General features: G+C 36.6%; 1 protein-coding gene across 6 annotated transcripts in view; it reads right to left on the bottom strand.

Moving 5' to 3' along the window:
- Nucleotides 1–771: 771 nt before the first annotated feature.
- Nucleotides 772–15342, bottom strand: part of ZNF207 (zinc finger protein 207) — a 34944-nt gene continuing 20373 nt past the window's right edge. For all 6 annotated transcript variants that reach the window (XM_055130007.1, XM_055130009.1, XM_055130008.1 and 3 more), the window contains one exon: nucleotides 772–15212. In XM_055130007.1, coding sequence (XP_054985982.1) covers nucleotides 15052–15212 — 161 coding nt within the window. In that variant the 3' untranslated portion in view covers nucleotides 772–15051. The remainder of the gene's footprint in view (nucleotides 15213–15342) is intronic.

Here is a 15342-nt window from a genome sequence, read left to right as displayed (position 1 = left end):
ATTTGATTGCATGTTACAATTTAAAGCTTAAACTGACATGCTGGGCAGGAATAGCAGAGTGGGTAGGTTGCTTGCCTTGGATGCAACAGACACAGGGTGATCCCTGGATTCACATGTGATCCACAAAGTGCCAACAGGAGCAGAGCCAGAATTAAGCTCTGAACGCTGCCAAGTGTGCACCCTAGCACCCCTTAACTGGCATGCTACTTCTGTTACCACCTTATAATCTGAACCTGTCCCCTTGACCATAATAACCTACAAATATGTTACCTCTCCCTGCTAGAAACTCCGTTTTTTTTTGATTTTGAGTCACATCTGGTGGTGCTCAGGGGACTCCTGGCTGTGTTTAGGTACTACTCACGGCCGGGCTCAGAGGACCACACAGGGTTCTGGGAAATGAACCTAGGTTAGCTGCATGAAGATAAGTGTATTACCCACTGTACTGTCACTCTGGCCCTTAAACATATTCCAGGGGCTGGAGAGATAGCACAGCGGGTAGGGCGTTTGCCTTGCACGCGGCCGACCCGGGTTCAAATCCCAGCATCCCATATGGTCCCCTGAGCACGGCCAGGGGTAATTCCTGAGTGCAGAGCCAGGAGTAACCCCTGTGCATCGCCGGGTGTGACCCAAAAAGAAAAAAAAAAAAAAATATTCCAAATTCCCAGGGCGCACACACAAAATACACTGCTAAAAGAGACGTGTATAATAGTTCATTCCCAATAATATAATAAATTATACTGGAGAAAAGTTAATGAAATAAGCTTAGACAAGTGTAGATGAATTTTTTTATTCACCTTAGCAACAGTCAAATAATTAATGATCTTGGACAACAAATTCCTTTTAATGGGAAAAAAATCCTCCAACTTTTAGATAAAAACGTAACTGCAATCAAAGGTTTGGACAAATAGTACAATAAGTAGGGGAAGACTTGCCTTTAGTAGGCAGCTGATCTGGGTTCAATCCCCAGCATCCCTTACGGTTCCCCCAAGAATCATCAGGTCCATGAGCACAGAGTGAGGAGTAAGGCCTGATCATTGTCATGCGTGGCCCATAAACTAAAAAATAAGAAAGCACAACTAGAAATCAGATGTAAAAATAAATATCCTTTTTTCAAATTATAGTTTAGCTTGAATGCTTAGTCAACAACCTCTGCAACCCTACAAAACTAAAAGGAGAAACAAAAATGATGACGCAGATGTGTCCTATACAATAAATATCACTTCCCCCCAAATCCTACGAGACAATAGAATTTCAACAAAAATTAAAAATATTTCCTATGGTATTAGCCTTCAGATGATGCAAAAAAGCTGTATTACTTGCTTGAGAAAATACCGCTTCAGTTCCAGGCAGAAACTTCAAAGGGATGTAGCACATGGAAGGAAATGTGGTAGGCCCACAGTACTGTCTAGTATTGCTGAGAGGACACCATGCTCTGTTGAGTGCTATTTGCGAGCTATCTCCTTGCAAGGAAGAAAATTTTATAAAGCTGAAGTGATAGTACAGTAGCAAGACACTTGCCTTTCATGTGGCTGATTCAGTTCGAACCCTAGTGCTCCAGAGGGTCCTAAACCAGCCAGGTGTGGGCCTCTCCCCACAACAGAAAAAAAATTGCAGGTGTCAGTCTCGGACTTTTTTTTTCTTCTTTTTTGCTTTTTGGTCACATCTGGCAATACGTGAGTTACTCCTAGCCCTGCACTCAGGAATTCCTCCTGGCGGTGCTCAGGGGACCATATGGGATGCTGGGAATTGACCCCAGGTTGGCAAAGCAAATGCCCTACCCACTGTACTCGACTTCTAATTTGTCCAAAAGCAGCTGAAGAAAAAACCTAACACTCATACAGCCCCAAACATGAAACAAAAAATACTATTTGTAGGGGGAAAATGGCTTAGTATGTGGGAAGAAACAACTGCCTTGTATGAGGCTAACACCACTTGTCGGATCCCTGGCTTTCTCAATGTTTCCCAAACACCAACAGGAATTATTCCTGGGTGCTAAGCCAGAAGCCCTGCCCACTACTAGGTGTGGTCCCCAAACAAAACTTATAGGTAAGGATTAGCTCCATCACTCATCTCTTGGAAAAAAAGCTTGTATGAGTGGCCTGAGTGACAGTACAGCCAGTAAGGTGCTTACCTTGCATGAGGTCAACCTGGGTTCAATCCCAGCGCCACATGGTACACCAAGGTGAATTTCCTGATTGCAGGACCAAAAAACAGTACAGAAGGTATGGCATTTGCCTTTCATGGGGCCAACGCAGGTTGACCTGGGTTTAATCCCCGGTACACCAGGACACCCCAAGCACCGTCAGAATTAAGTCCTGAGTGCAGAGTAAGGAGTAACCTCTGAACATCAAAGCCCTCCCACAGTACTTTCACTCTGATCCTTAAATTTATTTTTACATAAAAAGCAGAACACTAGTCATGCTTAAGCTAGATCAGACCCAAAGAGAAACAATTCCTGAATGCAAAGCTAGAAGTAATTTCTGAGCATCACCTGGTGTGGCCCCAAAACCAAAGTTTATATGAATATCTGGTATGCTCTCTTAAAATGCTTTCTATACAAATTTGCAAGCAGAATACAAGAAAAATTTTTATTTTAAAACAAAACCCATGATGGGGCTGGAGTGATAGCACAGCGGGTAGGGCATTTGCCTTGCACCTGGTTGACCGGGGTTCAATTCCCAGCATCCCATATGGTCCCCTGAGCACGGCCAGGGGTAATTCCTGAGTGCAGAGCCAGGAGTGAACCCTGAGCATCACTGGGTGTGACCCAAAAAGCAAAAAAAAAAAAAGAAAAACAAAAACAAAAAAAAAAACATGAAAATGTTACTTATAGCTTAGATGCTGGCTAGCTTTTTAGTAAACGTTTTATATAAAAGAGGAACAGGAACATGAGGGGCTGGAGCAATAGCACAGCGGGTAGGGCGTTTGACTTGCACGCAGCCTACTCAGGTTCAATTTCCAGCATCCAGTATAGTCCCCTGAGCACCACCAGAATTCCCGAGTGCAAAGCCAGGAGTAACCCCTGAGCACCGCCAGGTGTGACCCAAAATGAATTAAAAAAAAAAAAAATTAAAAAGAAAAGAAAAAGAAAAAGTAACAATTTTTTTTAATAAATTCAGAAATGAACCAGTGTGAAATACCCAGGTACATTTCCCATTTGGGGTTCAGAGGCAAGAATTGCTGCCTGACATGAGCACTTGCACAATTTATGGCGCTGGTTTCTTTTAGTTTTATTGGGCCTCACCCCACGGAGCTCAGCCCTGCTGTTTGGGGAACCATACATACACGTCATGAAACTGGCAAGGCAAGCAACTTACCCGCTGCACTATCACTTCAGGCCCTGTGGTACTCATTTTTTAATGACCAGGCTGACCACATGCAAGAAAAAGCCCTCCCACAGTACTGTCACTCTGATCTTTAAATTTATTTTTACATAAAAAGCAGAACACTAGTCATGCTTAAGCTGGATCAGATTATCATGCAGCTACCATTAACCATCTCTCCATTTTTGTTTTGTTGAGGTACATCTTACCATCATGATCCTTGTTCTTCATTTCCCTTCTTGCGTATATGTATAATGAAATGAAGTCTGGAAAGTGAATTAAAGTAAGGAACCCCCACCATTCACTATAACCCACTGGGCATCTTGTACCGCTTTTCAAAAGAATACTATACTAGACTGAAAAGAAATGGAATATATTTTTCCAATGTAAAGTAGTTTCCCAAGTGCAACGATCAAACATTCACCTTAACCAGAGACATATTGGTCATATAGAACAGAAGGGAGTTGAGGGGGGAAATACTGATTTCCTAATGTTTCCCTCTTCATTTAAAAAGCACTATTCCATACATTAAGTTTAGATTAAACACCTATGTGTAAATTAATAGATTTTATAAAGGAACTAACATTTAAACAATAGTAAAATGCCTACCATTTTATTTTTATTCTTATGCATTGGTTCTTTACTATATTCCAAAACAGGCGAATGTGTGCCTCCAACCCTCCCCACTCTTTCATTAGTTGCCTCATCAGTTTTAATGAAAGTCATCATGGGATTTTAAGTAAAGCCATGTAAGCAACTTAAAATAATTTACTTATTTCAACCCTGGATAGAGCTGAAATGTAAAACATTTAAAAGTAGTATATAAAAAGAAAACCAACCAGACAAAGGAGTAAGGTACATTTCGATTTAATGATGTACAAAAATGTGTCAAACTGCTAGATACATATTAAGTCATAAGGAGATTCAATTCTTGGTCTTCAAACAACCATCTTAAACTATGCAAATTTGGCTATTTACTCTCATCACTATTACATGCATTTAATATTATATACTTACCAAGTTTTCTGCTTATCCTTGCTAGGAAAGGAGAGTATTCCTTAGAAATTACTTCACCTTAAATCTTAAAGACATAAATTGAGGATCCATACTTTGTTTAGTGCTTATCTAGAAGAATACATTGCCATTATCACATACTCATTAATTTTTAGATTTTGGGAGACTATCATTCTTCATACCAAAAAGCACTCATTTGTTTTTTTATAAAAATTGCAAAAAAGAAATATAAAGCGAAAATATTCTCAAATCAAGACTAGAAGGAAAAAAATCCTCTTATTACTTCTGGGGAAAGATATTTACGGGGGTATAATTCAGCTAAAAATGTATTCAGCATTAACTCTTATACCACTCTCATACAGTGTCTGTCTCAACTCAGCACTTCTAGCCTATGTTTGTCTGCTGGTTTAGAGTAATGCAAGTTTATATTTAGAGTTCTTTAAAGTTAATAAGTCCCACTCTAAAGAGAATTCCTCCGAGTAATAGGTTGGCACAACCAACTTAGGTAAGCAGTCCGTTTCGATTTTAACTCTCTTAAAATTACTCATAAAGTACACCAACAGCTTCTGCTAGACTAAGAAATTTTGGTATATTTTACAACCATTTAACATGGAAACCAAAAACAGCAAAACTCTGGACAGTCAACTAAAAATAAAACCTTGAGCTTAAAACAGTTTTAAATATGTTTAAGCCTAAGAGATGTAGGTGATTCCTGTTCAATCCACTATACTTATGGTCCCCAGAGCACTGTCAAAAATGGCCCCGGAACATGAGTTTTTAAAGGCTGAGAATGTGTCTCAGAGTTAAAGCACAAGCCTTGCATATGTAAGTCCCAGCACTAAAAAAAAAAAAACAGAACAAAAAACCCTTAATACTTTTTTCATACAAAAAAATTTAAATATTTGTGCTCTATTTCTGTGCTTTTATTGCTAAATGAAAAAGAAATTAGGTAAACAATTACTTTAATATTCCTGATTCAGAGAATAAAGAATGTAGAATTCCAGAGGATTCGTACCTTTCATCAAATGTGTCCCCATCTTTTAAAAAAGGAAGTATATACCCAGAGAGCATCTCCAGGAATAACCCTGTGCAGAGTCAAGAGTAAGCCCTACTGCTGGGTGGTACAAAAAGCAAAAGGGAAATTAAAAATAAAAAAAAAATCAAAGCTTTATATGCAAAAGTCTAAGATTAAGTACTCACCAGATAAACAGTGCTAGATGTTTTTGGTTTTGTTTTGGTTTTTTGCCACACATAGATGCTCACAGATCACTTCTGGTGTTGCTTGGGGGACCATATGGGATACCGGAGATCAAACCTGAGTTTGCCGCACACAAGGAAAGCACCCTACAGTCTGTACTATCTCTGGTCGCAGTGTTAAGACAGTTTTAAGGAAATCACTACCACTATATGTATCCTACGCAAATTCTTCACTAATTTTCATGTAAGGAAACTGAATTTGAGCGTCATGTTTATGCTAGAATATATAGTGTATTTTATTCTCTCCATGGGTTTAAATCACAGAATTTGAAAGTTAAAGGAGAACTTGGGAGGATGGATTAAATAATGAAGTCTGACTGAACCAATAAAAATTTCACTATTCTCCACAACATTTGAGGAAAAAAAAAAAACCAAAACTGAGTTCAGAAGAGACTTTATTTAGGAAAATGGAAAGGAAGAGGAAGAAGAACCCAGATTATGGGAAGGTTCTCCTAAAGAAAGATCCCCTCACATTTTAAATCTCCACATAAAAATCCTCAAAAGGAACACATGGTGAACTGTGTCCAGATTTCTTGGTTAACAAAGTAGGGTTTGTTATTGTTAATACGAAGAAAAATAAACAGAGTGCTGGTGCATCAACAGAAAAAAAGTTTATAGTTTACAAAAGGAGAAAAATCAAGCTAAGTTATGATGATCAATTAAAAACAAAAAATAAAAACATCCTACTTGCTGACTAAATATCAATGAAGAAACTTGACTTTTCTTACAATGATATATACTGTAAAAGTTAAGGGATAAATATGAGAATCATCATGAACTAGATAAAAGACAAGACCCTAGCCCCAAAGCCCTGCCCATATACCACCAAAAAGAATCTTATAGCCAATGGAACTATCACTGTCTTTCCTTTTATGTACAATGTGTCTAAATTCAACCACTACCAAATTATAAAAGAACAGTATTACACCTTCATTAAGAACTGAAGTTAACAAACTTAGAGCTACTTTGGTTCAAGCACTGTCTAAAAGTGTCCAATGGATCTATTATTAGTTATATACTCACATTTAAGTAACTGCAGTTTTTTTGCGTGTGAGTTATATGGATATGGTTTGTTGGTTTAAAAAAAAAAAAAAGGAACATCAAGTACTTACAGATTAAACTAACCTGTACTGGCAGGGCTGTGGGATTTTTCTTCTCTACCAGTAAGTAGCAAATGCTGAAATTCTGCTGCTAGTTAACAAAAACACAAAGTGTATTAAACTGAGGAGTTCAATCCATAGTTTAAAAGTCATTGTGCATTAAATTTCCTCAGACATTAATACATTTAAAATAGTCTAAGTCTTAAAAAAAAGTTACCTTACATTAGATATTAATTTTAGAGTGAACTCGTGACGCTGACTTTTAACAACACTGTATTATCTCTTGGACACATTAAAAAAAATGTATTCCAGGGGCTAGATGGATTATACGGCAGGTAAGGAACTTGCCTTTAATTTGGCCAACCCAGTTCACTCCCTGACACTCCATATTGTCTCTTGAGCTCACCAGGAGTTATCCCTAAATTCAGAGACAGAAGTCAGCCCTGAGCACTGCTGGGTACAGTTCCCAAACAAAACAAAAACCCCATTATGCTTCAAAATTTACTACAAAAAAGGGATTGATTGGGGCGTGTTTATATGAGGGAGATGTGAGGGCAAGCACTGATACTTTCCACACTTAATTTATACACCCTCTCAGTGCCAAATATTTTAACTTTAATTCAATTTTCAATAATTTGATTTTCATTTTCTTATTAAAAATTTTTCAATTTTCAAACAATGACACTACAGTAAACTCTGCTTGTCTTGAAGCTTGGATGCTAAAAGGCAGGCTTACTCAAAAACTAGATGGCCCCTATTTTCTTAACTCAAACAGGAACTTGTAATTCCCCTCTTGGTCTACTTGGTAGCTTCATGATTCTTAATACAGACAGGGAAATAATATGGTAAAAACCTAACCAATTTAAGAGGCAGAATACTGTTGATTTTCACTACACTAAAATGTCATGGTTTTCTTTAGGCCACACCCAGGCAGTTATGGACTTCTCACGAAAGTGCTTAGGTTGCTCCAGGCAGTGCTAAGGGTACCAGGTGCAAGCTAACCCCCCAGTCACCTGACGCAAGGCATACAATCGGCACCCACAAGATCTCCCGCCCACATTCGATGTCTAATTCACTGATACTACATAATGACCCCTCTCAAATAATCACTATCTGCAAACAGTCTGTCTGTAATAAAGCCAGGGAAAGAGAATCTTTATCCAATTTCAATTTCACTGAATTCCAAAATTTAGCCAAAAGTAAAGGCACAGAGATTCAACAATGCCATGAACAAAAAAGACAATACCCAGACACAGTAGGAATGCCAGAGAATTTAGAGAATTCCAATAAAGGACTCCACTTTACAAAACAGCTTCACACAAACCCCTGACCATACAGATACACAGCACATTACTCAGCCGTGACATTACACCACCTTATAACATCATTTATGGCACTTAGATTTAACAGGGGCAGACAGAGTATAGCAGATAAGGTCCTTGCCTTGCACATGGCCAAATGGGGTTAGATTTCTGGCACCACATATGGTCCCTTGAACACTGCCAGAAGTGATCTATGAGTACAGTTAGGAGTAAGCCATAAGCACTGTGGGTATGACTCCCAAAACAAGTAAGGTAAAACAGGTAGGACTCCAATAATCATTGAAATTTTACTTAATACTATCCTCTCAGCAGTTAATTTGATAAAAAATAAAAGTCTCATAACTGTGCATGTATCTCCTAAAGAATCTAATCTGGAAAGTCTTTATAATAAACACAATACTAAAAATTTTCTTCACACGAATAATTTCAAACTAGCTTCAGTGAAGATCTCCATTTCTGGGTCAGAAGGATAGTACAGTGGGTAAGGCTTGCATGCAATAGACCCAGGATTCATTCCCAGAACCCCTATGGTTCTCCCAAGCACTGCCAGGAGTGATTAATAATCCTGAGCACAGAATGAGGAGTAAGCCTGAATACTTGGGTATGGCCCCAAAACAACAACAAAATAACCCTGTCCCATTTGTGCCTTAGTGGCTTCTATATTCATAGTATAATAACTTTCAAAAACATACAAAATTTCAAATAACTCAATTATTTCAAATTTTCGGACAAAGCCTTTCTTTCCATATTTTTTTTCCAAAGTAGGGGAAGAAAAAAAAAACCACCCTTTCCCATAACCAATTATGAAAGAATAGACCCAGAGCAGGTTTTTAGGGCTGGAAGATATAGCTCAATTGACAAACACATTTTATATGAGGAATACCCAAGTTCAAACCCAACTACAGGATTGGTCCTGGAGTACATTTGGGAGTGGTCTTAAAAAAAGCTTTTAAATTATTTTCTTAGTTCATTGACTAAAACTAGTTTTTGTTTAAGAACTGCTTTCAATGGAGCCGGAACAATAGTACAGTGGGTAGGGCATTTGCCTTGCACATGGCCAACCTGGATTCTATCCCCGGCATCCCATATGGTCCCTCAAGCACCACCAGGAGAAACCCCTGAGCATTGCTTAGTGTGAACAAAAAAGGAAAAAAAAAAAAAAAACTGTTTGAACTGATTTCCCTATAGAAACATCAAGTGGGGAGTTGGTTATTTAAAATATTACTGAAATGGGATCAGGAAGAAATACATTTGCCTTGCATGTGGCCAACCACAGAACAAGAGTGACCACTAAGTAGAGCAGAAGTAAAGCTCTGAGCGCTGCTGAGTGTGGCCCCCAAACAAAAAGAAACTACTGAGACTGCACTTTTGAAATTCAGTAAATTTATCAGCAAAATTCAGTAAGAATAATAAACTGAAAAATTTCTGCTTTGTTCATTTTCTACGCATGTTTTCATTTAGATCTGCAGGTGCCTAAGTGCTTAAGATAATTATAACCCTGAAAACGAAATACCATAAATATTTACTACTGCATGGCACTACACTCATTAAAGAGCTTTATAGTTTGCCAAGAAATCACACAGAAAAAAATTCATTTCTATGCAAAAAAAACCAAAATGATAATTTATTATGATTCAGAATACAGAAAACAAAATACAGGGAGGTTAAAAAAAAAAGAAGAAGAAAATGAACCGTTACTTACTGTCATGACAGCTAGTGTAATGTATGTTAATCCTTACTTACAAAAATCTCTACTACCATCCATAACTTTGTAACTAAAATGTTTCAGATCATTTCTTTCATAAAGCTAAAGAGAAAACCCATTTCATTTTGGAAGAACACACAAAAGTTATTCATTACAGGTATGTAGTATTTTACCTTTAAGGAGCTAGCAATTTCTAATTCAGTGTGAGATCCTATGCCTTGCATGTGTAAGGCCCTGTGTTCAAATTCCAGTATCATCCATCCCCCCAAAAAAGACGAACCTGTTTTATATAAAATTTAGATAACATTTTTTTCACTTAGCATGATTTACCAGTTTTGTCAGGGTCACAAACTTAGGGACAAAGAAATTATTAGTTATCTTCTTTCAACTTTAACAAATGTCCATTTAAAAAAAAAAAAATCTGAATCTTTGTACCCAACACAAACTTCAAATTACTACTATTAGAACCAGGACAAACTTCACTCTTGAATCGTTTGCCACTCTTGAATCGTTTGCATGATGGGAATGTTGGATACAACAAAAACATATCCAACTATGTAAGAAGCCTTAAAGGGTTTAAATAACCAAAACGGTTATTTGAAATAATGCAATGGAGTCTTTTTATTACATTGTTTTGTGAAACATTAAATCTTCTATTCTGATTCAATTACAGAAAAAGCATTGTTTACTAATTAAGAAAAAAAATATCGATATTCCTGTAATATGCTTCTTCCTTTTGCTTCCAAAGATAAAATCACATAGAAAGCAGTACTGATGAACATTGTACACTGTTTACTCTTCAACTGTTCAGAGAAAAATACTATCTGCAAAGTATGGTGGCTTAAACACATATGGGAAAAAAATCAATAAAAATTGTTTTGTTTTGGCCTCTCAGTTTCCTCTTCACCTTGTACACCAGATACACACCTTTGATCACAGGAGCTAACTTAAGATGTAAACAAAGACAGGTATTATCCAATACGTGCATATTGCATAAAATACTGTATAAAATATTGCATAAAATACTGCATAAAAGACTGAAAATAACGCTCAAAGTAATAGTTCCAAAATAGTTCAAAATGGTTTCATTTCCTGTAGATATTATTAATCTACTCATCTTATAAACATGTCATAATAGCCAAACTTTTATTATCTGTTTATTGAATGTGTTGTGTATATACATATCACAAACACACACACACACATACACATACATACACACAACACACCACCTTCCCAAACTTCATAGGGCTCTACATTAACATTTGCTCTAATGTGGTGAGGTTTGGAAATATTAAATCATAACCATTTCTAGATGACCTTTCACCCTTAATGTTCAGCATATAACTTTGCAATTAAGAATGTAGATTTCAGTATCCAGTGGCATTTCCAATGATAAAACTTAAGTCTTGAGGTTAAATTTAAATTCGAGGAGAGAAACAGTAAGATTTTCCTAAAGATGAAAGTAAAATTTGAATGACAGCTCATGCCTCCAAATCAAGAATGTTAAATTTTGTCAATTTACTGGTTCATTATAATACCAACATTACTCAGGCTGTAAAATATTATGTAACACAAAGTATATTACATAAAATTTACACATCACTTTTATTAACACCACAGTCAAACGTGAATATTAATATAGAGCCTTCTCTGCCAAAAGAGTATAAAAATCCTAATTTTAATTAAATTTAGGGGCCTTCACCAAACTTGCTGCAAGTTTGGGGACATAAATATCCAACAGCCATAAAGCTGTGAAAGCCCCTAGAAGGAATAAAATAAATCCCACTTGCCTCAGACTGAACAGGGCAACACTGAGACTCAGCCTCAGCCTGTCCTATGGCAGGGCTATAGAAAGAAGAAAATTTTAATTTTAGAAAAACATTACCCAATTAATGTAAAAGACATGCATTAAAATAAAAAAAAAAAACCCAAAAACCTCCCAATGATCAAGCAAGCAAAGGAAAAAGAGCAGCTTAAAAAAAACTCTTGTCCACCATATTCCATTCTGAGTCCATAATTTAATTAGTTGAGGATCTCTTCTCTCCCCCTCATATCCCAACAATAAGATTAATTAAGCTTAGAATAAGGTAAAAATGTAACTTGATCAGTAGAATAAGAACACACTGAGTATTTTCCCCATTTCCAATAGAAAATGTGTGAGATTACTAAAATAATGAAGTATTCAGGTGGTAACTCAGCAGCCATTAAGAAATTGATCTTCACCTGCTGGTCTAATTATCACACCATAGTAAAATCTATACAATAGAAACTAGTGCCAGACAAAATCTACTTTTGCTGTCACCTAAAGGTGATATATAGGAGTGGATATGAGGTAGTGCCAACCCTGGCTGCCCCATTAATCTTACAACTTCCTTAAATATGATAATCACAATGCACACCTGGTATATCAAATCCTAAAACTTATCTGTGAGGGGAGCTGAAGTTTACATTAACTCAACTTCTCTTATTTAAGGAAGCATATGCAAAAGTTAATTCATTTCAATGAAAAGTTATTCCACTCATAATTTAACCATCATGTGGACCCCAGAAGCAGGTTAAAGATATTTTCTAGAAGCTTACTATGATGCATGCACAAATTATACTGTATAAACATACCAAATAAGCACCACCTGAACCATGTATCTAACAAAGGAGACAAGATGTTTAAGTGCCAAGCAAAAATATTAGAATTTTGGTTGGGGATGGGTAAGATGATTTGGTTTGGATATGCTCAGGACACCAATGTGGTGCTGAGACCCCAACCAGTGTTGACCATCTGCAAAACAAGTCCTTATCCATTACTACCTCTCTAGCCCCTCAACTTTTGTTTTGGGGCCTCACCTGGCACTGCTCAGGGGACTACATACAGTGCTAGGAATTGAACTCAGTTGACTGCATGCAAGGCAACTACTTAACTCACTATACTACCTCATGGCTTTCTAGCCCCTTAACTTTTAATGCAAATTCTATCACTTTATGTATAGAAAACGACTGAAAATTCAGTGGCAAGTGCATGCTTTATGTGTATGAGGACTTGACTTCAATCCTCAACACTACACACACACACAAAACCTAGTGCAAGTTTCTTCGTTTAGGCCAGAGAAAACAATAAAACACATAGAAGTCTCTTTGCATTAAAAGTTCAAAACAAACGCGGAAAGATTACTCATTTTAGTTCACTACTGCTAAGAGCGTACATGAAATGACTGAAACTCTATTTGACTGAATCATGATATTTTTACCTTTAAAAAATTATCAATGGTTTTTTCCATAGCACTATGATAAAACATACTACCAAATAAATCCAAGAAATGTGGCTTAACAACTTCAGAACTACTAGGTAGGCAGGAACTTGGTAGGAGAGAACTTGGCTGCGGGCCAGAGAAATGTATCCTTGGTGATCCTTGGTGACATATGAATGTTAGCGTTCTGGACTTAAGGTTTTTAAGTTCAATGGTAGTGAAAGGAATTCTAAAACAATCGATCAGAGCAACAATAATAGAATAGCATATCTGTCATATCTAAAATGTTTTGTTTAAATAATTTTGTCACAAGCTTCTCTACGATGATCAAAACATTTCCCAATATTTTCCTACATTAATGCAATCCAAAAAACTTTCAATTTCATCGAGTGTACATCTTCATATAGAGATTTTATTTTACTAATCATTTTAAGATATTAGCTCAATACTAAGTAAAACTCAATTTGAACCCATTTAATTATACTATACAATTTGGTAAGCAAATATCCTAAATTATCTTGTAAAAGTGAAGTTTTAAAAATACAACAAAACAAAACCTGGCAAGAGGGGATTGAACAGATAGTAATGGGTGGTACACTTGCTTTGCACCCAGCAGACCCAGGTTCAATTCCCAGCATCACGTATGATCCCCTGAGTGTATCCCCAGGAGTAATTCCTGAGTGCAGAGCCTTGAGTATCTCCTGAGCATTACTGGACATAGCCCCAAAACAAAGTCAAGAGCCATTATTCTCAGACTTGTAACAAGAAACTGAGTTAACAGTAGTCACCTATACAGAAGTTCTTCATAGATCATAGTAACATTCAAATTTCCAAGAATTAAAAGGCTTTTTGTAGGATTACTGAAGTAGTAAAAAAATCACACTATTACTTTTCAAAAAACATAGTATCTGTAAATCCACTCGTTAAGAATCTTAATATAGGAATATCAAGATTCTTAGGTGTACTTAATTCCTACCACTTTACAATTAAAAGGTATTAATTATAAATTTAATAGCACAAAAGAACTATTACTACATGCACCTTAAGCTTCTAGAAGTTTGCACCTGAAAAATTGCTGAGGTTCTGAGGTCCACACAATATTGCTATCCCAAAATAATCAGAAGGAAACGAGTGGGTCTGGCACTAGGCTCTAAGCATCTCTCAGGAAAAGAAGGTATTATAAAGCAACATCTTAAAAAAAAAAAACTATAACACCTAACATATATCAACACGAAGGGAGCATAAAGGTCACATATAGATTTAATACCCATTACTAATGATTCATTTATCTAAATTGTTCTATCAACTTAAGCACTAACATTAAGTATATATTGGTTCAGTTTAACACATGCAGCTAACAACCTACAATTCAAATAATTCAATTGTATATCAAAAACTGCATTGGCAACTATGAGATTTTGTGGACATCTACTGTGGCATGCATTTGTACAAACCTTTCAGGTAGTGGTCCACAGCTGAGTTATGAATAAAAAGGCATAATTTTTTCTCTCATTTTATTACAATGAAGTTTAACAGTACAGAAAAGTCACATGACCTTGGTAGGTCAGATTTCTTAAGCCCTGCAACATGAGGAACTCTAAATACATTAAATATCATTACACATTCAGACTTCCAATGTACAGGTACTTGGAAACAGTTACAGCCCTCACCAAGCTAGGTTGGGGACATGAAGTCCAACAGCATTCTGAAATGCTGTGAAGGCATAACTTTACAAATAGCAATGTAAGATTACAGAACTTGCCTTTATTAAGGTGGTATGTTCATGTAATTCCAGCGCCTTCACAATATAACGAACCAAATTTACTATACTTCACTTCTAAAAACCTAGATGAAACATGAAAAAGAAGCCATACAGTATAAATTGCAACTTCAGGAAAAGTTCCTGCTTTATTATTCCAAATAATTTTTCCCATGTAAAATAAATGTCCAATAGTTCCTGGTATGTAGGAAGATAATGTTTGTTAAAGTCACAATGAAGCCTTATTGACGGAAGCTTGGCTATATAAACAGCACAAGTTGATAAAAGGTTTAATCTCCAAACCTATTAGATTGGATGAAGTAAGATCAGTAACGGCCACCTTGCGACATTACAGGAGGTCTCATTCCCATCGGAGGTCGAGGAGGCCCGCCTTGGTAAGGGGGTACCATTGGCGGTCCCTGCCCATATGGTGGCATGGCACCAGGAAGGTAACCTGGCATGCCTTGATGATGACCACCGTACTGACCTAAAAAACACATTTAAAAACAAAGACTAAGTCAACTTTTTTTAAATGCAATGTATCTTGCAGATAACATTATTACTAAGTGTACTCTAATCTACTAATAAACATGAACTAAAATAAACATAATAAGAGA

Source organism: Sorex araneus, chromosome 3 (assembly GCF_027595985.1).
Source record: "Sorex araneus isolate mSorAra2 chromosome 3, mSorAra2.pri, whole genome shotgun sequence".
Lineage (NCBI taxonomy): Eukaryota > Metazoa > Chordata > Mammalia > Eulipotyphla > Soricidae > Sorex > Sorex araneus.
Note: the sequence above shows the minus strand (reverse complement) of the source record. Positions and strands in the feature narration are given on the sequence as shown.